Here is a 22,427-nt window from a genome sequence, read left to right as displayed (position 1 = left end):
GGGTGGAGGAAAGAAGAAATAAACGATAATGACCAGCCCTCCCCTCAAATAAGACTCAAAAGCTTTCACACTGCCCCTTTCCACAAAGATACCCCCTTACCTTCTGCTCTTGGACCTAGTTACCCCAGCACAAGGTTTGATGGTTCCCAGGAGGTGGAGAGTGGGGCTCAGCTCTACCCTATTCACTGCGAGGCTCCAGCCAAGCACAAGGGGGACTTGGGGTCCTGGGAGGGCAGGAAGCTCCCTTACCCCAGTTCTGCTCATGTCCCTTTGGAGTTTCTCCCCCTCACCCACTGAGACCATGGACCCCTGGAGACCAGTTGCTGGAAGATGGCTGGTGGCATGTGCATATAGACTGGTGTCAGTGAGGAGGGCATAGGATGTGACTGGAAGGCCCCAATCTCTAGACTGTTCCTGAAAGAGAAATGGGGTGAGCTGTGTGTGGCATGTGGAAGCACAGTGTTGGGCCAATCCTGAGCCAGCTTCCCGTTGACCCTGCAGAGCTCTGCCTTCTTTCCCAGCTGACCCTCCCAAACCACTGCCTTCCTAGAGTAGGGGCTCATGGTCTCATAGCCCTTGGCCCTTCTCCCACAACCTTTCTGGGTGTCTTGAACCTTGTGGGCTGCTTGTAGAGTTAGATTTTTTGGAGACTAGGTGGGCATTTGCCTGGGGAGACTGGGAGAGTCGGAGAGTTTCCTGTCCTTGTCACGCCCCGCCCCACCTAAGATTACTTCTGCATTCTCCAGGCCACCGCTGAGCCCCCCTGTCTCCTGGAACACGAAGTACTCCCCCATTCCTGCTCATCCTGCTTTCTTACTGAACTTTCAGCCCAGGGGCAAGGTATTCATGAGGTTAGCCTTGTCCCACTCTGTTCCCTAAGCTGGCCCTGACTCCCTGGAGTAACTCTGGTGGTGTCAGTAGACAAGGCAATTAGATAGGAAGAAGGAAGAGTGGGTTGATGTAGCTAAAGGGCTCCCCTCTCCTTGGAGGCAAGAGAGTGACCTGAATATAAGGAGATCTGAAGAGCGAAGAGACAGATTCAGGAAAGGGCTAGAAGTGCAAACTTGGAGATTGGGCAGCAGGGGTGGAAATTATCCCTGATAGGCAACCCCAGAAAGTTTCAAGACTTCCCAGGAATATTTGAGTTCCTGGTCCTCATACTGCTATCTTCCATCTCCCTACTGGGTCCAGACTGAAAGACTTTCCAGCACCCAGCAGAGAGGGCTGCAGGTGAGTCTAAGCCACCAAGGTCTGGAACACCATTCTCTGGCACACTTTTGAAAGAAGTTCTGGAGTCACGTGTGTGTCCAGAGAATACCTCCAGGAGAAGAAAAGTGAGGATGCCATTTGCACCCATCCTGTGCCCCAGAATGGGGGATCCGTCCTGGGGCCCTCATTCTTGTTTAGAGTGCCTTCCAGAAACTACTTCTTGGGGGACCTCATGGGGAGCTCTCCAAGTACCCTTCAGGCTCCTGCCTGCTGAGCTGGGGGCCAGAGGGCAGGTCTTAGCCCACCCTGAAACCATCAAATCTTGTGCTGCCTCCTTTTCCTCATTTCCTCTCTTCCCCCACTGTTCCTCCTCCAAGACAAGCAGACATAAAAATGGGGGTCCCCCTCCCCTGCTGCCCTCTGGCCCCTCCTTTGCCTAGCCGTAGCTCTTCCTAGGGATTTGATGTTGGTTGTCTCCTGTCTTTCTCCCTCCCTCCTGGGCTGGGCAGGTGACCATCTCGGTGGACGGGATCTTGACCACCACAGGCTACACGCAGGAGGATTACACCATGCTGGGCTCTGATGACTTCTTCTACATTGGGGGCAGCCCCAACACAGCTGACCTGCCGGGCTCGCCCGTCAGCAACAACTTCATGGGCTGCCTCAAGGACGTGAGTAGGGCTAGGGAGGGGCTGCAGGCCGTTCAGGAGCCCTTTGTCTCCTGTCTTCAATGTGACTTAGTCTGACCTGGCTAGGTGTCTGGGTCATCTGTTCCTTCGAAGTCCATGGTGGGAGACACCCCCTGTTTAAAACCTAAGGCCCACTGGCTCCATCAAGAGGCTTCTCCCCTTTGATTTCCTTGAGTCTTGGAAATCCCTGTCCTCATAGAGGACCCTCAAAGGCAGCTGTGGTACAGAGGAAAGAATGCTGGTGTGAAGACTAAAGACCTTTGCTTGAGTCCCAGCTTTTCCACTCATTGGTTCTGTGACTGTGGTCAAGTCACTTGACTGTCTGATGCTTAGTTTCCTCCTCTGTAGATGGGTAGTCAGTGCCTACTTCATAAGGTTGTGAGGGGCACATGAGAGTGTAAGTGAACATACTTCATCAAGTAGAAAATGGCTACCATACATCAGTGGCCTTGTCATTATTATGAACTGCAATTTAGTGGGCACTGAGAGCCCACAGGGCAAGCCACCATGCTCCTGCTGGGCCAGAAGACAGGACAGAGGACGGGCAAGGGAGGTGCTTGTTCACAGCCTCTGTGCCTGAAGCTCTAGAACAGAGGCCCAAGCGGAGTGGTCTGGTGGAACTGAGCAGGGGCTACAGGGGTGGGTGGCTGGGTCCCCTGGTGCTCGCTGCTGGGTGGGAGTGGCTAGGCCCTAAGCTGCTTTCGGATTCTTTATCCCTGACCCCACCCCTCCCTGCAGGTGGTCTATAAGAACAATGACTTCAAACTGGAACTATCCCGCCTGGCAAAGGAAGGGGACCCCAAGATGAAGCTGCAGGGGGACTTGTCATTCCGCTGTGAAGATGTGGCTGCCCTGGACCCCGTGACCTTTGAGAGTCCCGAGGCCTTTGTGGCGCTGCCCCGCTGGAGCGCTAAGCGCACTGGCTCCATCTCTCTAGACTTCCGCACCACCGAGCCCAATGGGCTGCTGCTCTTCAGCCAGGGCCGGCGGGCTGGGGGTGTAGCTGGCAGCCACAGCTCTGCTCAGCGGGCCGACTACTTTGCCATGGAGCTGTTGGACGGCCACCTCTATCTTCTGCTGGACATGGGATCTGGGGGCATTAAGCTGCGGGCATCCAGCCGCAAGGTCAATGACGGCGAGTGGTGTCACGTGGACTTCCAGAGGGACGGGCGAAAAGGTCAGGAGGCCTCTGGACCCTTCCCCTTCTATGGGCCACCCCTTTCCATCTGCCCTGACATCCTCTCCGTCTCTCTTCAATGGGTCTCTTCTACACCATTTCCTATACTCTTCCCTGCCACTTCTCCTCCACCCCTCCTCACGTCTTCCCAATTGTCCTTTCTGTCATCGGACATTGGCAGGAAGAGCACAGCATTTGGCGTCAGTCAGACCTGGATTATACCTCAGCTCCCCTACTTGCTGCATGTGAGACTCTGTTTCCTTATCTGTAGAAAGAATAATCCCACAAGGGCCATCGAGAAGAGAAAATAAGAGCACATCTGTGGAAGCATTAGCACAGTGGCCAACATAGAGTAGATACCCAATTCTCCTTTAAGAATATATCTTCCGGCCGGGTGTGATGCCTCACACCTGTAATCCTAGCACTGTGGGAGGCCGAGGTGGGCAGATCACGCGGTCAGGAGATCAAGACCATCCTGGCTAACATGGCGAAACCCCATCTCTACTAAAAATACAAAAAATTAGCCGGGTGTAGTGGTGGGCACCTGTAGTCCCAGCTACTTGGAAGGCTGAGGCAGGAGAATGGCGTGAACCCGGGAGGCGGAGCTTGCAGTGAGCCTAGATCGTGCCACTTCACTCCAGCTTGAGCGACAGAGCGAGACTCTGTCTCAAAGAAAAAAGAATATATCTTCCCAGCCATGCCTCCCTTCTGTCTAGAGCCATTCAACTTAAAAAAAAAAAATAACTCACTAGGCCGGGCGCTGTGGCTCACGCCTGTAATTCCAGCACTTTGGGAGGCCGAGGTGGATGGATCATTTGAGGTCAGGAGTTTGAGACCAGACTGGCCAACATGGTGAAACCCCGTCTCTACTAAAAATACAAAAATTAGCCGGGCATGGTGGTGCACTCCTGTAGTCCCAGCTAATTGGGAGGCTGAGGTAGGAGAATCGCTTGAACCCGGGAGGCGGAGGTTGCAGTGAGCTGAGATCCTGCCATTGCACTACAGGCTGGGCGACAGAGGAAGACTGTCAAAAAAAAAAAAAAAAAATTAACTCACTCAACAGTTACTGAGCACCCACTGTGTGCCAGATGGTGTCCAAGGTTCTGTAGATATGGACAGCAGGGAAACTAAAGAGACGATCTTGGCTGTCACAGAACCCCTGTTCTGGTGTGGGGTGGGAGAGCATGGAGTGAAAAAGACAGTAAACAGCCCCACACCCCCACCTAGCAGTGAGGGCTCTAGAACAATAAAGTATCAGGGCAGAGAGTCCTGGGGTCAGGCAGATGCCTGTTCTTGAATCTTCTGTTGCTTCTAGCCACTCTCTTCTTTACCCTTCATTTCAGTCTTTTGCATCCTCTTCTTGTTTTCTGTCTGCTAATTCTCTCTCCTTTACTCTTCTCCATCTTGTTGAACATGAGAGAATTATCCAAGAAAGGGAAATTGATATAAATGAGAACTGACACATTATCCAATTTAAGCACTTTTCAACGTCAGCTAAATTTTTGTGCTCCTCCGCCTGTCACTGAGCTGGGCCTGTGAGTTTGGGTGGAGTGACCGTTCCTCCCCATGCAGGAAGGAGGGGCCCCTGTGGCTCCGGAAGAGTGACAGCTTCTATGGGCTTGCTATTTCTTTCACTTCCTTCCTGGAAGTGTTGCCTCCCCCGGACTTTACATTAAATGGTTTCATCCCCAGGGTGTGTCTCAGGACAGTACCAGGAATTCTTCTCAGAGCCCTCTGCCCCCCAGGGTTTCCACCAGGTGGTCAGTAACACTCTAGGTTGGACATCTGCCCAAGCCTTGCAGGGCACTGCAGGGCTTCCACTTCTCTGTGCTTTCAGGAAGTGCTCCTGTTAGCTCACACCGATCTCTGGAGCCAGAGTCTGGACCAGGTCTGGCCAGTCCTTGGATTCCTGTCTCGACCAATTCTGGACATTTCTGACGACCCATTTCTTTCTTTTTTTTTTTTTTTTTTCTTGAGATGGAGTTTCGCTCTTGTTGTCTAGGCTGGAGTGCAATGGCGCGATCTTGGCTCACTGCAACCTCTGCCTCCTGGGTTCAAGTGATTTTCCTGCCTCAGCCTTCCAAGTTCTGGGATTATAGGCGTGTGCCACCATGCCCAGCTAATTTTTTTTTTTTTTTTACTGGAGACGGGGTTTCACTATGTTGATCAGGCTGGTCTTGAACTCCTGACCTCAAGTGATCCATTTGCCTTGGCCTCCCAAAGTGCTGGGATTACAGGAGTGAGCTACCGTGCCCAGCCCATCATAACCATTTTTAAGTATGCAGTTCAGTGATGTTAAGTACACTCATATTGTTGTGTAAATATCACTGGTAACTATCGTTTATCTTCAGAACTTTTCTCATCTTCCCAAACTGAAACTCTGGCCCATTAAACACTAACTCCCTATTCCCTCTCCTCTTAGCCCTTGGCACTCACCATTCTACTTTCTGTGTAAGAATCTGGCTACTCTCGGTACCTCCGTTAATTGGAATCATATAATATTTGTCCCTTTGTATCTGGCTTTATTTCATTTTGCATAATGTCTTCTAGGTTCGTTCATGTTGTAGCATGTGTCAGGATGTCCTTCCTTTTTAGGGCTGAATAATATTCCATTGCCTGGATATACACATTGCGTTTATCCATCCATCTGTTGATGGATGCTTGGGTTGTTCTTTTCCATGCATTGAGTGATCTTGGTGCAGAGGCCTGTACTCACTATGGTTTCCTCTTGTTGACCCTCCATTATACACCCCTTCCCCATCTCTTTCCTTCTCTCTCTCTTCCTTCTCCAACATTTGGTTCATTTGTAGAGAGTCTGGTTGGGTCGTGTAGAGTCCAGGATGTCCTGCAGTGGGTGGGCAGAGCACACATGGGGGAATCTGGCTATAAATAGAGGTGTGGGTGATCAGGCAGGCCATGTTTGGTGGCCTGTTAGGGGAGTGGGCCCTCAGCCCTGGGAAGTGGGTTTAGAGTCAGGACCCTAGGTCATCTGACACTTTGTATGGAGAGAAAAGCTAGGGACCATGTTACTAAAAGGGGGCACAGCTCTGGTTCAGGTGAGGTTTTTTTTTTTTCAGTCAGAGTTTTGCTCTTGTCGCTCAGGCTGCCAGGCTGGAGTGTAGTGGCATGATCTCAGCTCACTGCAACCTCCGCCTCCCAGGTTTAAGCGATTCTTTTGCCTCAACCTCTTGAGTAGCTGGGATTACAGGTGCCCACCATGCCTGGCTAATTTTTGTATTTTTAGTAGAGATGGGGTTTCACCATGTTGGCCAGGCTGGTCTCAAACTCCTGACCTCAGGTGATCCTCCTGCCTCAGCCTCCCAAAGTGCTGGGATTACAGGTGTGAGCCACTGCGCCCGGCCTCAGGTGAGGTTTTGAGCAGAGAGGAACACGCCCTGAATGAGGGGATGTGTCTGTAGAGGAGGTCCCAGTTCTTCCCTCTTGGGTTCCCACCCTGTGCTCACATTGATTCTCCTCCCAAAGCTCCCTGCCAAATTCAGGTCTCATGCAGACCCAAACCCTCCTTAATCTCTCTTTAACCCCATGAAGTTAGGCAGAGTCTTTTTTTTTTTTCTAACTAGGATGACTGCAAGCAGTGAGGAGAGAGATTGAACTCAACTCCCACCCCGACCCCTTTTATTTATTTATTTATTTATTTATTTGTTTGTTTATTTTTTGAGACAGAGTCTTGCTCTGTCACCCAGGCTGGAGTGCAGTGGCACGATCTTGGCTCACTGCAAGCTCTGCCTCCCAAGTTCACACCATTCTCCTGCCTTAGCCTCCTGAGTATCTGGGACTACAGGCGCCTGCCACCATGCCCAGCTAATTTTTTGTCTTTTTTAGTAGAGACAGGGTTTCACTGTGTTAGCCAGGATGGTCTCGATCTCCTGACCTCGTGATCCACCCGCCTCGGCCTCCCAAAGTGCTGGGATTACAGGCGTGGGCCACTGCGCCCGGCCCCGACCTTTTTTTTTTTTTTTTTGAGACGGAGTCTCGCTCTGCCGCCCAGGCTAGAGTGCAGTGGCGCGATCTTGGCTCACTGCAAGCTCCGCCTCCTGGGATCATGCCATTCTCCTGCCTCAGCCTCTCTGAGTAGCTGGGACTACAGGCGCCCGCCACCACGCCCGGCTAATTTTTTTTTGTATTTTTAGTGGAGACAGGGTTTCACCTTGGTCTTGATCTCCTGACCTCGTGATCCGCCCACCTCGGCCTCCCAAAGTGCTGGGATTACAAGCGTGAGCCACCGTGCCCGGCCGCCGACCCCTTTTAAACAGTTCTTCCAAACTTAAAAAAGGACAGAGGAAGGAATTAAAAAATACAAGTAGAATAAAATTTCTAAGGTATAGGTTTCTGCAGCTTAAGGTCTCAGTAAAGGCTGTGGAACTCCCACCAGATCCCAAGTCTTTTTTCTAAGATAATCACCTCCTCCTCCTCCCTCCTCCTCCTCCTCCTCCCTCCTCCTCCTCCTCCTCCCTCCTCCTCCTCTTCTTCTTCTTCTTCTCCTTCTTCTCCCTTCTTCTCTTCTTTTTTGAGATGGAGTCTCGCTCTGTCTCCCAAGCTGGAGTGCAGTGGCATGATCTTGGCTCACTGCAGCCTCTGCCTCCCGGGTTTAAGTGATTCTCCTGCCTTAGTCTCCCGAGTAGCTGAGACTATAGGTTTGCACCACCACACCCAGCTAATTTTTTTGGGGGGGGAATTTTTTTTTTTTTAGTAGAGATGGAGTTTCACCGTGTTGGCCAGGCTGGTCTTGAACTCCTGACCTCAAGTGATCCATCCGCCTCGGCCTCCCAAAGTGCTGGGATTACAGGCGTGAACCACCATGCCCAGCCAAGCACCCTCTACTTCTGAAGAACTCTTCTACCTAAAAATTCTGTGCCTACCTCCTTTCTCCTCACTGCTGTCCTGCCCTGCGGGCCCTGGAGCCAATCTGCTTGTGCACCTTGCTGGCCACAGAGTGGGCTCTTGGCTGAGGGGTGGAGAGTGCAGGCTCTGAGTTTTTGCTGCTGGGACCATACTTTGGCTGTGTTCCTTCCCCACTGTGGCGCTTTGGCACTGTTCCCCAGTCTCTGCAAGCCTCGTCTACCATTTCAAAATGGGATCGTAAAGGACCAATTTCGTAGAGTTATTATGAGACTTAAGTGATATAATGTATTTAAAGTGCTAGGTGCCTGGCATCTAGTCATAAAAGCTCAGTAAATGTTTGTGGGGGAAAAAAAACTCCTTTGGATTAAAGATCTTTCAGGCCTTTCTGTTCCATAAGGTTCTCTGCTTCCGGTTCCCAGTCTAAGGAACTGGCTGGCAGGAATGACCCAGTGAATGATCCAACCCTTTCTGAGCTCAAGATTTGGGCATGCCCACTTCCTGCATATCCTCTGAGGACTTGCTGAGGTGGGGCGGAGGGGTATGGACAGAGGCCCACAGCATTCTGCAGCTGGGCTGGGGCTGCGTCACAGGAGCCTGTGAGCCTGGGGGCCTTTGTCAAGCAGTTTTTGCAGTGAGTGAGGCCGGGCTTCCAGCGCAGGACTGCTGCTCGTCCTCCTGAGCCTGCTGCAGGGTACAAGGTGGAGGGGCCCACACAAGGTGGGGGCCTCCTTGGCAGAGTCAGGATGTCCCTTTCTGGCCTGTGGCTTTTCTCCATCTTGCCTTCCCTTGATTCCCAGGCTCCATCTCAGTGAATAGTCGCAGCACGCCGTTCTTGGCCACTGGGGACAGCGAGATTCTGGACCTGGAGAGTGAGCTGTACCTGGGCGGTCTCCCTGAGGGGGGCCGGGTGGACCTGCCCCTGCCCCCAGAGGTGTGGACAGCAGCACTCCGGGCAGGCTACGTGGGCTGTGTGCGGGACCTCTTCATAGATGGGCGTAGCCGAGACCTCCGGGGCCTGGCCGAGGCTCAGGGGGCTGTGGGCGTTGCCCCCTTTTGCTCCCGGGAGACGCTGAAGCAGTGTGCATCTGCCCCCTGTCGCAATGGGGGCGTCTGTCGAGAAGGCTGGAACCGCTTCGTCTGTGACTGCATTGGGACCGGCTTTCTTGGGCGGGTCTGTGAGAGAGGTGAGGCTGGTCTTCATCCTAGGTGTCCCTGCTCCCTATCCCTGTGCTCCTCCTTCTCAGGGTGACTCCTACTTTCCATCCCTGTGCCACCTCCTCCTAGGGGAACCCCTCATAGACCTGCCCTAGGCTTCTCACCCTTGTAATGATTCTCTGGTCTTCTCCCTCCCCTGGCCTCTGCCTGTCTTCCCCTTCCCTCTTCCCCGACTCCTGTGGGGCAGAGGCCACGGTCCTGAGCTACGATGGCTCCATGTACATGAAGATCATGCTGCCTAACGCCATGCACACGGAGGCAGAGGATGTGTCCCTGCGTTTCATGTCCCAGCGGGCCTACGGACTCATGATGGCCACGACTTCCAGGGAGTCTGCCGACACCCTGCGCCTGGAGCTGGATGGGGGGCAGATGAAGCTCACTGTCAACCTCGGTAACCACCCTGCCCTGTGCTTCCTGACCCCTCGCCTGGCCTTGTCTCTGACCCACACCTGCCTCTGTCTGGAGAAGCTGGTGGTGGCACCAGCAAGAGGTGCCCTCAGCAGAGTTTGGAGGTGGGGAGGTGCCAGCCTGGGTCAGAGACCCTGAGAGCTCTGTCCCCGGTGAGGACGCACAGTGTAGGGCGACATTCCATGCTAGATGACACTGTGAGGGGCAAGACCCAGAGTATCTGGGGTATGCTAACTGTCCTCCCAGGTCACTCATGTGGATCTTGGTATCATCTGTCGTGCACACACACGGATGACACAGCTCATTTTTGGTCAATGGCTCATCCACTTGCTCATTCATTGGTTCATTCATTTGAGAAGCACTTGCTGACGCCTTGTGAGTGCTAAGCCTGAGCTCAGTGTGGTGGCAGATACAGAGATGAGGAAGGCCTGGTCCCTGCACGCAGCTGCCCCCCACTGCTTTGCTCAGTCTAAACAGCAGTCTGTGTGTTGGCGTGTGGAGGTGCATGTGTGTACACTGGACACACAGACGTGCCATCTTCCCGTTTCTAGTGCCATGGGCTTTCCCATTTGAGCCTCATGGCTGCCCTGTGAAGACACTAGATCACCAAACAAGCATTACTGTCCCTGTTTTATAGATTATGAAATTCATGTATTGACTTGTTCAACATCACAAAACTAGTGAAGGCAGAGGGAGGAGCCAGGACTCAACCTGGGCCATTTGCCTTAAAGTTCAGTGCTTTTCCCATTGCCTCGGACAGGGCTGCTGACCCTCCCCCTCAGGCCACTCATGCTGACTCATGTCTCCACCCATGCCTAGGGTTGAGAGCAGGCCTTGACTCCACTTCACCTGGCGGTCCCTGGGGTGTCCATGAGGGCCAGACCATGAGCCTGTTAGGTTCTTCTCACGGGCTTCAGCTCTCCTAGTCAGGGCAAAAAGAAAACAGCAGGTTCACTCATTCAGCTATTTATGGGACACCACATAAATGCTAGATATGTTTCAAGCCAAGGGCTACAGCAGTGAATAAGCAGTCCCCACCCCTTGGGAACTTTCAGAGCAGGGGAACCCTGGAAATGAGAGGTCCTAAGCTGTAAAGGCTGAGGTCAAATCTGTTCATTTCAGACTGGCCTCTAGAAGCTTATAAAGGTGTAGCACCAGCCGTATTGAAAGCTTGCAGGCCATCAGGGTCACCTGTTGTATCCTGGACCTAGAGGGGCAGTAGGGCTCTTCTGAGCAGGTTAGAATTCTCAACTGGAGAGAATACAGAGCTTTGACCGTTTTTTTTTTTTTTTTTGAGATGGAGTCTCGCTCTTTCACCCGGGTTGGAGTGCAGTGGCGTGATCTGGGCTCACTGCAACCTCTGCCTCCTGGGTTCAAGTGATTCTCTGCCTCAGCCTCCCGAGTAGCTGGGATTACAGGCACCCGCCACCACGCCCGGCTAATTTTTGTATTTTTAGTAGAGATGGGGTTTCACCATCTTGGCCAGGCTGGTCTTGATCTCCTGGCCTAGTGATCCACCCGCCTCGGCCTCCCAAAGTGCTGGGATTACAGGCGTGAGCCACTGCGCCCGGCCGAACTTTGAACTTTTAAATACTCATCTGGAGTCTCATCCTAACATTGGTCTCCAGGGCATTTGTGGGGCAGACTGTGGCCTTTGGGGGACCCATTGCCTTGTAAATATATTTATACTATGTTCTTTCTTTTTCCCCTTTTGGCCACCTGGCCTTTGTATTCCTAGGACAAAGATTTGCTGAGAGAGGTGGGGACTGGAGGTGGGGAGATATTCAGGTGGCCAGGGCCTCAGAGTTGTTTGAAGGGTTCCCCTCAGCTCTGTTTCTAACCACGATTACAGCCTGTAGAGCAGGTGGTGTGCAGCAGCTCTGCAGGGGAAAGCAGGCTGGGAGACACTGTAGTCAATGCTCCACAAGTCTGCACAATGCCCCCTTGCATCCCTGAAACTGTCACAAGAGGATAGCCCCAGCCAAGGACCCCATAAGTGGCTCTGTACTTCCAAGTCTGCCCAGATTTGTGTATCCAGTGTGAGTTCCCCCCAACTTTGCCTGGGCATATGTGTGTTGTCTGCATCTAAGCACGTGTCTCTGTGCTTGCTGGGGACACAGCAGGAAAAATCTGGGGCCTTGGATTTGCAGGGAAGGCAGATGCGTTTTGCTTATTTGGACTGTCCTAGGCCCCTGGGAAGAAGATTGTGTCTCTTAAGATGAGACAGGAAACAATGTCCTTGGTCAGGAAAACCTATGGGCCCTTGGGACCCACCCTCTCCTCTCCATGGGCACACTTTTCTGTCTGTGCCACATAAGTGCTCAGAAGTCAGAGAACAAAGTGGCCTCTTGGAAGACACATCATGTTAAGAATAGGCGTCCCAGACTGACAGATAACAGGACTCTCCTCCCACCCATTTCTTACCCCTGGCTGTGCCCCCATCCCCATCTGTAGACATGTATGTGCTGAGATGCGATCTCTAGCATGGCTCCTGACAATCCGTGACCAAAGGCTTGGTGCAAACGCATCTGTCTACAGATTCCTCCTGTGTAGGCACTGTGGACACGCAGGTGGTCCCTACCCAGCAACCAAGCCTTGGGTTGGGATGGGAAGAGTTCTGGGCTCGGGGCCTAACCTTGGTATCTTTTACTGTTGGGTAAGTCATTTCCCATCTCTGAGTCTCTCTCTCTTTTTTTTAATCTTTAAAATGGAGATAAGAATCTTCACTCTGCCTACGTCTGTGGTGGTTTTGAGGCTCAGATGGAAGAATGGGAATGAAACCATTGAAACCATTGTGCAGATGGAAGGCCCATAGTAGAGACTCATCCAGCCTTCTTGAAGGAAAACCGTATTGGAATAGAGACCTGAGTTTGGAGCCAGGCCTGGGGGCCACTTCCACGTAGCATGGACACACTGGAGTTGTCCTCTACTAGGTGTGCCCATGGGATCCCAGCTGTCAGTGCAGCTGATGGGAAGAGTGCAGTGTAAAGAATCTTTGAACCACAAGGCGTCACCTCCTTCAGCCTCCTGGCCCACGTGAATCACTTCAAGAGCCCCATTCCTGTCCCCCATTGCTTGCTCCCCAGGACTTGCAGGGCCTCACAGACCAGCAGCAACACCAAGGCCCCAGGCCTGGGCTGAACTCACTACTGGGGAACAGAGAGAAGCCTGGTGAGGCTTGGTCTCTGGCCTCATGATCTCATCCTGTAGAGAGGGAAGCTATTGCTCCAGGAGGCAGCTCTGTAGCTCCACAGCACTCAGTGGATTGAAGCAGACCCCGGGCTGGGCCTGAAGAGGGAGCAGAGGCTGCAGGTTAACACTAGGTGGGATCGCTTAGTGCTAGCCTCAAGAGATGGGATATTTGCTAGATAAGAGAGGGCCAAAAAGGCGCTGCTGCCTCTTTCCAGGCAGAGGATCCTAAGGAACTTATCGTGCCTCCTGCTGCAGCTCCCCAGCCCCCACTATGTTTGCAAACACTGAGCAAGTTCCTTGAGCTCTGCTGTCTGCAGCCCCTGAGTTGGGGAGTTGATCTCTGTCCCTAGAGGATGGTAGAGTCCCCTGGATTCTTTGCCCTATCCCAGCATGGCCTGGGCCCCTCCCTGGAGGGGAGGAGAGGACCAGCCAGGCTGGGCACTGTCCTCTACTAGGTGTGCCCCTGGGGTCCCAGCTGTCAGTGCAGCTGACATGAAGGGTGTGGTGTAATTAAAGAATCTCTGAGCTGCAAGGGGGTTACCTCCTTCAGCATCCCTCCCCACCCCATGAATCACCCATACACTCCCCACCAGTGGGAGGCCTTTACCTCCCACCTCCAAGATCCATTCTGATCAGTGAGTGGTTCTTTCTTAGTGTCACCCTGCCCTTCTGAAATTCCCACTTATTGTGAAATTCCCATTAGTTCTGCCCCCTGGAATCAAGCAGAGAAATCTAACTCTTGTTCATGTTTTAAATCAGGCTAAATACACATTGTATCCCAAAGCCCTTTAATCCCTGGGGCCATGGGAGGGTACATTGCCTTTCCACTTGAGGCTGCTCAGTAATTATCAGGGGGGCTGCTGGGAGCCAGCTCTGAAGGAGGGCTATGACAGAGTGCATGCTGCCACTCTGTGATGTCACTTCTGAGACAGATGCCTGGGAGCCTTGGGCCCACTGTCTCCAACCCATAGGGCCTGGGTGGGGAAGGAACCCAGGTGAGGCAGGGCTGGGAAGCCAGTGTTCTTTCCCTGAGTTCCTTTCCATGCAGACTGCTTTGTCTCACCTCCCCAACACATGTTCATACTACGACCCTGCTCTCTGTGTCCAGCCAGGGCCTTCGTGGGTCTGTGCCACCAAGACAACTCACTTCTGCCTATTCCCTGCACTTGAGGCACAGGTCACTAGTTAATAGGTTACTAGTTAGTGCCCCCTGAATTTTGGTGAATGTGTATGTCGAAGAGGCTGGGTTTCTCCTGCTCACTCTCAGTCTCTGGCTTTCTTCTGGTTGGGGCTGGCTTCCCTCTGGGTACCCATCTTCAAGTCGTTTGCTCTTGCAAACCCTACTGGAGCCTGTGTTTCTGAGGGTGGAGTCTCTGCAGGGGCGGGCCTGGAGCTGACACCTCTTCTCTGGACAGATGGATCCCCCATTCCTGGTGCTCCCTTGCTGGGGAAGGGGAAGAATCAAGCTCCTTCTTTGGACCTTTTCCCCAGTAAGGGACCTGCTTGCCCATCCAGCCTCCCCTTTTTTCTTTTTTTGGACCCTTCATTGGTGAAGACTCTGCTGGCCCTGAGAGAGCCCCTGTGACCTGACTCCAGGGCCTGGCACCCTTCTACCCTCACCCTGACAGTCCTCCCCTTCCTCTTCTGTCCAGCCTCCCCTGTCCCCTCTGTGCAGCCGCTCCTTCCTCTGCTCCGTTTTCTTCCTCTTTTCTCTCTGCACTCTCTCTACCTCATTTCTCTCACTGAGACTTCTCACTTCCCTCTGTGTCTGCCCTTTGACTTTTCTCTGCTCCTCTGCTCCTCCCTTGGTGCCAGGCTGTGGCCCAGGGTCCTGGCTGCTCGCCTCCACTCTTCTGCTGCGGTTGACAACGCGTGTGGAGCTCAGCTGTACTGCCGAAGGGCCGTGGCCCTCAAAGCCACAGGGGCATCAGTTTACCTCCACTGCAGGAACCTTCAGGGGCCCAGGGGATGCCAGCTGCCCACCCCCTTTGCTTCCTGGGCTATGGGGTAGGCAGAGCCTATTTGGGGTGGAGCGGCAGGAGGCCAGGGTATTGGGCCTGTCAATCGAGGGTCGGGAGACTGCCCCTCTCTGAAAGGCAAAGCCAACCCAGTGTCTACCTGCTGCCTACTTCCTGCTCAGGATCCTACTGTTATCCATTCCCTCAGCTCACATGGAGGGAAGCTGAGGCATGGAAAGAAGTGCTTTGCCCAGGGTCACACAGTGAGTTAGTGAGTGTTAGGGTGGAGATGAGGACCCAGCTCCACTGCTTCCCAGTAAAGGATTTCTGCAGCTCCAGCCAGCCCCCTCCCTCGGGCTGAGTCAGGCTTGGCATTTGATGGAGTGGTGCAGGCATCCTAAAGGCCTTAAATCTGGACTTCATAGGACCCTGGTCCACTGTTCCCTCTGCAAGACCTGACTGGCTCCCACCTTTGGGTGATGTGTCTAATCAGAGGGATGGCCAGAGGCTTCAGGGCCCTGGGCTGCTGGCTCTGTGTAGCCACATGGGGCCTTCCCAGTCCTGAAATCAGAGGATAGCAATGCCAGGACTGGGGCAGGGGCAGGAAACTTTGCTTATGGTGGCTACTTGTCCCCAACTGCTTTGTGTTCTCAGAGAAGTCATATTTTGGGGGCTGCACTGTCTCTGTCTGTGAGGCCTTGGCTCCTCTGACTAGGAAAGCAGGTTAATACTAGGTCCTCTTCAGGGTGAAGGACTCCCCTGATCTATCCCCAGTGGCAGCCTGGCATTTCCCAGGATAGGAAGGGGTGGAAGGAAGGTTCCTGTAGGGGTGGTGCTAGCCCCTGGGGCTTTGGGAGGTGTATGGCCTCGGGAAGGGGGCCCTGGGGCAGACCCCTCCATTTAGCTCAGAGCCCAGAGGGGAACAGGGAGTGACAAGTCACACCTGGGCTCTGAGGAGGGAGTCGTCCCAGAGCAGGGGATGCAGGGATTCTGGCTCTCCCCACCCATCTCCCTCCCAGAGACAGGGGAGATGTGGGGTTGGTCAAGCCCTCGGCCCCCATTGATCCCCTGTACGACTGGGATTCCCAAGGTGCCCGTCTCCCTTAGACACTAGAGGCCTGGTCCCCTCTAAGAAGGGGGCCACAAGCCCTCTTCCCATCATCTGACTGCCCTGCCTTCCAGCTCTGGGGAGGGTTGGAGCCCTCTTGGGGGCAGGAGGGACAGGGGTCCAACTGAGGAAGGGAAGAGGGCACCTGGGCACGCGTGGTCCCCGGAAAGTGGCCCTGGGGGGAACCCCGCCCGCAGACACCCCTCCCTGTGAAGGATGTAAAAAAAAAAAAAAAAAACTTGTTTTACCTTTTTGTCTCCCCTTCCCCTCTGCCCGCCCCATGGCCCCCCCAGACTGCCTGCGTGTCGGCTGCGCACCCAGTAAGTGGCTTCCCTCTTCTTCTGCAGAGACCCAAGGGGACTGGGATGCTGGACGCTGGGATTTAGGGAGGGAGGCTGGGAGGAAGAAAAGCCGTAATTGCTGGCTGGAATGGGGGTTGGGCCTTGAGTGTGGGGAGAGGTGCAGGCAGGAGGGTGAGGTTGGGTGGTTGTGGAAGGCAGGAGGGACCAAATGAAGCAGAGCCAAGGAGAGCTTGGGGAGGGCCTGCAGTCAGGATGTTCACTGGGTCTGGGAAGGGAAAGACAAGGACACCCTTTGCCCAAGTCAGCAGGAGGGTGGGGAGGAGGTAGAAGTCAAGGGCTGGGGCAGAGTCTTGGGTAGCACCTGTGGCGGGATATGCTGAGGTCCTACGGACTGGCAGGGAGGAGTCTGAGAGGGGCTGGAATAAGCTGCTGCATCTCCAGAATTGGCCACAAGGGGGAAGGCGAGAGATGCGGGAAAGAGGATGAGGGTGGGAAGGGAGCCCTCCTCAGCTACTGTGTCAGCTGGGGTGAGTTTCTGCCAAATGGGGGCTCCTTCTGTGGTGACAGTGAGGGCTCTCAGCAGGGGTGAGATGGAGAGTGAGCAGGTGGACATCTCCAGGCATCCCAGTGCGCCTGGGCTCAATGCTCTGTCTCAGGGTGTTTCTGCATGGTGTGGCTTGGGGTCACATGGGGGAGCACATGCACGTGGTAGGCCCAGGCAGAGAGACTGTGTGTGCTGGGTGCCCTGCTCTTCATATGTGCATAGCATGCTGTGTGCGTGCTGGAATGAGCACCGGGGGGGCCAGGGATGACCAGGGAGTGCTGCAAAGTCCAGCAGCATTTGAAAGATAAGTATGTTTTGTTTTAGACTCTGGAAGCTGATAATCCTGGTCTTGAGTAAATGGCCATAATTCCTAAGAAACAGAAACTTCCCCTCTCTGGCCATCCTGCATATTTATGGACAGTACGTGTGGTGGCATGACCTGGTGTGTGACGTTAACCAGGCATGTGTATGTAGAAAGGTCCCATCGGGTCCCATTGTAGATGGAGGAGCTGGTGTCCGTGTGGAGGCTGAAGCTGTGGGCTCGCATTTACATTTGTGTACTGTGTGAAGTTTTGAAAGTTTTAGGTCTTGTTTATACACTGGGAATATAGCTTCGGGCCACACTCACTGAAGGCCCTTAGGAATCTGGGAGAAGAGTATGTTGGTCATAGGTGTGGGTGTCTGTGTGCAGGGCCTCAGGGTACAACTCCAGAGGCACCATTCACTTAGTATTCTATGTGCATGGCACCTCCTGAAGTCACACAAAGGGCAGTCCTGAGAGTGGATGTATGACTGGGGTGTAAAAGCTCTGCGTGTGCATGGACTCCAAGTGTGATGGGAGGCCATGAGTGTGTGTACTTGTATTCATGGGTGTGTTGTGTGGCCAGATATGAGCCACTGGTCATGTATGTGTTCATGTGTGGCATGTGCGGGGGTGGGGAGGCTGTCTGTGTGTCCAAGGTGATATAGGAAGTCACCTGTGAGCACATATAGGTGCCCTACTCATTCCCCCCTTGGTGCCGCAGGTAAAGGCCCCGAGACGCTGTTTGCGGGGCACAAGCTCAATGACAATGAGTGGCACACGGTGAGGGTGGTCCGGCGTGGCAAGAGCCTGCAGCTGTCTGTGGACAACGTGACTGTGGAGGGTAGGTGGTCTGGGCCCAGGGAGGTGGACACATCTCCAGTGACCTATGCTTGGCCCTGTTCTATTTGGTGACCACTGCCTGGGCTGCCGTTCCTAAGGCAGTGTTCTGGTGAGCTGCCTCTGCCGTTTCTCCTTCAGGGGTGCAATGTTATGGGCATCTGGACCCCAAGAATGATTTAACTCCCTGTAGGCAGCATTCCCCTGGCAGCCTGTTGGCTCTTGACTGGCGAGTCCTGCCACTCCTCTTGGAGCTGTGCTGGCTGCTAGTGCCTAGCCGAGGACATCTCTGCTGATGTCACTCATGGGTGGCCCTCCTGTGGAGGGGAGGCTCCTGGGAACCCAAGCCCCAGCCCTGCCCCAAAGCCATCCCCCTCATCTTGGTCTCCTGTCCTGAGCAGGACAGATGGCAGGAGCCCATACGCGGCTGGAGTTCCACAACATTGAGACGGGCATCATGACGGAGCGGCGGTTTATCTCCGTGGTGCCCTCCAACTTCATCGGGCATCTGAGTGGGCTGGTGTTCAATGGCCAGCCCTACATGGACCAGTGCAAGGATGGTGACATCACCTACTGCGAGCTCAATGCTCGCTTTGGCCTGCGTGCCATCGTGGCCGATCCCGTCACCTTCAAGAGTCGCAGCAGCTACCTGGCACTCGCCACGCTCCAAGCCTATGCTTCCATGCACCTCTTTTTCCAGTTCAAGACCACGGCCCCTGATGGACTTCTTCTGTTCAACTCGGGCAACGGCAATGACTTCATTGTCATCGAGCTGGTCAAGGGGTAAGGGGCTGGGCATTGCACTGCTGTCAAGGAGGTGGCCCCCTCCCCCTGCTGAACCACATACAGCTCCCCCGGCTACTGGCCGAGGTGTCTGATCCCCCCAGATCACAAGCCAAGATTCAGGTCCCTGACCATAAGTCAAGAGGCTCCCTCTTCAGCCAAGATGGAGAAGCACACCCTCTTCCACTGCTGACTCCCCATCTGCTTCCTTGCCAGAGTTCCCTGTTATATCTGTTCTCTGTCCACTGTCACCTTCTCTACAGGCAGAAGTCAGTCTTGCCCCTCCATTGCCTTAGGGGACCCCACCCCAGAGCAGCCCAGTCCCTGCCTCCAGAGGACCCTGCTGACCCACAAACCTCTCCCCTCTAGCTCCTCTTCTGAGCTTGTGTCACAAGAGCCAGCTCCTTGGTGGCCCTCCTTCCTTACATTCTCCCCATGACAGGACCTCACACCATTGCCCTCTTGCCATTGGTTTTGGTCCCTCTCCTCTGGGGTCTCCCTCTCAATCCCTTCTTCCCATGGCACCTAGGACCCCTGCCAGCCATAGCTCCTCCTCACCCCACCTTCCCAGCATCACCCCCGCCCTGACCCAGTGTCTCTTCTCTACTGTGGGGCAGGTACATCCACTACGTGTTTGACCTGGGGAATGGCCCGTCATTGATGAAGGGGAACTCAGACAAACCAGTCAATGACAACCAGTGGCACAACGTGGTGGTGTCCAGGGACCCAGGCAACGTGCATACGCTCAAAATTGACTCCCGCACTGTCACGCAGCACTCCAATGGCGCCCGAAACCTCGATCTCAAAGGTGGGGCTGGGCCCTCTGGAGAAGGCCTGGCCCTAGCCCAGATACCCCTCACCCCAGCGAGATCACCCCATTCCTGCGATGCTGCTTCCCTCGGTTCCCTGCCTCCAGTTTCCACCTCTCTTTCCCTGTCTCTGCTATGTCCAGCCTGACATTTTCCTGTCCAAGTTCTGCTTGGCTCTCTAGCGAGTCTGCATCTCACCACTGAAAGCCTGGTTGCAGGATGCGTCTCACAGGGTGCTTGGTGGCCTCATTCCAGAGCTAGGAGTAGGTAGCCCAGGCCCTCCAAGGACCTCCTGGGCCTCCAAGGTTGAGAAGCCTATGTTGGTTGAGGGCTGGAGTGAGAGTAGGGAGCTTAGCATCCTCCTGGGTGAGGTAGACGCTATGGGGCAGAGGACGTAGCAGGAGCTAGAGTCCCTGAGTCACCTGTCTTGGGCATTGGCTGGGCTAGCTTGGAGACATTTTGGACCTAGGCTTCCCTGGTGTGCTCAGGGTCACATCAGGGTGCCGCATTCCCCAAGGCCTCTTCAGTGGTCATTGAAGCAGTCATTGCCTGCCCCCAGAATGGGTGACTGAGAGATCAGGGAAGAGGAGGGTGAGCTAAGGCCTGAGCATTGGGACAGGAAAGATGCGGCTTTTCCAGAGCCTACTGAGGGCAATGTGATCTACCTTCTTGCACATGCCCAAAGCAGCCGTCAGCCCCATAGGAACTCCTGGGCATCAGCCTGCCTCAAACTGTCAGAGCTTGGGGAGGGTCCTCAGAGACCATGGAACTAACTGCCCCACTCCCCCAGATCTGAGATCTGTCAGATCTCTTGACATAGTGCTGTGAATTCCCCTTGCTCTCAGAAGGGGGCGATGTGTCACAGATAATCCAAAGTGGCAGCAAACCCAGGGGTTATCTTGGCGGGTCTTGTGTTGTACTGAGCCGGTAGCCAGGGCAGCAGACCTACCAGTGTCTTGACTGAAGCTCGGCTGTGGGCTGGCTAGGGCTTCCAGGGATTCCAGGGAGTTAGGCTCTGTGGCAGGGGATCAGGTGTTGCAGAGGAGAACTTCCTAGAGTCCCAAGGCCAAGCCCTAGTTGTTGGGGGAAGGGAGCTGGGCTTTGAACTCCCTAGGAGAGAGCCCAACAGTTGGGAAAGGCTTGAAGGACTTCTGGGAATGGGAAACTTTGGGAGGGAGGGAATGGGGGTGGAGGGGATCGGGCTGCGCATCTATGAAAGGCCCTGATTACGGGCCGGAACTGGAATCAAATGTGTGGGAGAGAGCACAGAGCAGGTTCCTCCAGCTGTCCCCCAGCCCCCACTCTCCCAGGCATCTGGGCTTCTCTGGGAGGGGAGCAGGCAGATGGCAAAGTGGAGAAGAAAGAAGTGTGTGGTGGGGTGCGGGTTGTGCAGGTCTCTGGATCTCTGTCAGGGACCTGGAATCTGGGATGGAACACAGACAGCCTGAGAGGGGTGGGAGGACCTGACAGCCAGATGCCATTGTCTTGGGAGGGGAATGGGGACCTGGATGCCTTGGTTGACCCATTCCCTTTGCAGGGGAGTTGTACATTGGCGGTCTGAGCAAGAATATGTTCAGCAACCTGCCCAAGCTGGTGGCCTCCCGGGATGGCTTTCAGGGCTGCCTGGCCTCAGTGGACCTCAACGGACGTCTCCCAGACCTCATCGCTGACGCCCTGCACCGCATTGGGCAGGTGGAGAGGGGCTGTGATGGTGAGTGGAGAGTGGAGGAGTGAGGCGTGGCCCTACTGGCTACAGGATGGCCAGCTGCAGAGGCAGACCAGGGCAGGTAGCCTCTGCTCTGCAAAGGGGCCTTCCTTCTCAGGCCTTATGGGAGCTTGCCCCGACAGTTCTGGGGCAGGGATACAGGTGTGTGAAGGGTCACTTGCCCTCCCTGTTGTCTCACACCCTGGCCCCTTGTCACAGTCCAAGGCCAAGCCTAGCAGACCTGACCCCTCTGCCCCAATCCCTCTCATCAGTACTTGGCCCTTTCAGCCAGGCAGAGCTCAGAGTAGGACCTCTCTGCCTGGCTCTGAAGCTTCCGCACCTCCTGGGGAGAGAGGAGGCTTGGCTGAGCCAGGGGTGTTCCTTTCTCTTGCCCCTTCCAGGCCCCAGCACCACCTGCACTGAAGAGTCCTGTGCCAACCAGGGCGTCTGCTTGCAGCAGTGGGATGGCTTCACCTGTGACTGCACCATGACTTCCTATGGAGGCCCTGTCTGCAATGATCGTGAGTGCCTGGGAGGGCTGGGGGCGGTTTGGGGGGACCAGGGTCCATTCCCAGCCATAGGGGCTGCCAGGGAGGAAACAAGGCCTCTGAGCATTCAGGAGCTGAGCTGCTTGCTTCCTTCTCATCCCTTGTCTGCAGAGTCCCAGGGGAGCTGTGGCCTGCTGTCCCCTCATAGGGTCTTTCTCCTAGGGCTGTGCAGGATTGCTGCTGCCTGAAGCTCTGGGGGAACCCACTGATAGATGGCCTCTCCTCCTTGTTCTCCGCTGGTGGGACCCTGCTCCCTTCACCCAAAACCAAAAGTGTTGGCCTCAGTGGGGTGAACTTGCTGCTGTCCTGTGTGGTTTTGGTGATGGCCTTACATGTACTTGTACCTCACACAGACACACTATTGCACAGGGAGGGGGGCTGTTAACAACCTGCACCCCATTTGGTGCCCTCAGGGCATGAAGTGGGAATCTATTTCCTGCTGAGAGCAGGACCACACCCCAGAGGACAGGCTCTGGAGGCTTCCAGGAGGCCAGGCTGCTGGACAGCTGGTTTCCCTGAATGGGCTTCTCTTTCTTCCCCAATAATCCCAGCTGCAGTTTGTCCCCTTGAGCCACAAGGTCACTCCCTACTGTCTTCGCTTGGTTCTTTTCCTCCTAGGCTGGACATTTGATTGCCAACTTGCATTCTGTTTGAGGCCCCTCCCCAGAGAGGGCAGGTTCAGCAGCAGCTCCTAGTCCTTAGCGATTGGTGGCCTACAGCTGGTTAGAGCCATGCAGAGGGAGGGCAGCTGAGGCAGGAATGGCGGGGAGGCAACC

The 22,427-nt window shown here is 54.6% G+C and overlaps 1 protein-coding gene across 36 annotated transcripts in view; it reads left to right on the top strand.

Annotated features, from left to right (window-relative positions):
• The window catches only part of NRXN2 (neurexin 2), a 106,886-nt gene that overhangs the window by 43,159 nt on the left and 41,300 nt on the right, over positions 1 to 22,427 (top strand). For 10 of the 36 annotated variants that reach the window (XM_055243438.2, XM_055243329.2, XM_055243168.2 and 7 more), the window contains 10 exons: positions 1,719 to 1,880; positions 2,637 to 3,075; positions 8,736 to 9,122; positions 9,341 to 9,544; positions 16,113 to 16,139; positions 17,691 to 17,810; positions 18,208 to 18,589; positions 19,207 to 19,397; positions 20,936 to 21,109; positions 21,505 to 21,624. In XM_055243438.2, coding sequence (XP_055099413.1) covers positions 1,719 to 1,880; positions 2,637 to 3,075; positions 8,736 to 9,122; positions 9,341 to 9,544; positions 16,113 to 16,139; positions 17,691 to 17,810; positions 18,208 to 18,589; positions 19,207 to 19,397; positions 20,936 to 21,109; positions 21,505 to 21,624 — 2,206 coding nt within the window. Of the gene's footprint in view, positions 1 to 1,718; positions 1,881 to 2,636; positions 3,076 to 8,735; positions 9,123 to 9,340; positions 9,545 to 16,112; positions 16,142 to 17,683; positions 17,811 to 18,204; positions 18,590 to 19,206; positions 19,398 to 20,935; positions 21,110 to 21,504; positions 21,625 to 22,427 lie in introns of all 36 variants that reach the window. The other 26 variants (XM_055242931.2, XM_055242541.2, XM_055242621.2 and 23 more) reach the window with 4 other exon arrangements.

The sequence above is a fragment of the Symphalangus syndactylus genome, chromosome 1, assembly GCF_028878055.3.
Source record: "Symphalangus syndactylus isolate Jambi chromosome 1, NHGRI_mSymSyn1-v2.1_pri, whole genome shotgun sequence".
Taxonomy (NCBI): Eukaryota; Metazoa; Chordata; class Mammalia; order Primates; family Hylobatidae; genus Symphalangus; species Symphalangus syndactylus.
Note: the sequence above shows the minus strand (reverse complement) of the source record. Positions and strands in the feature narration are given on the sequence as shown.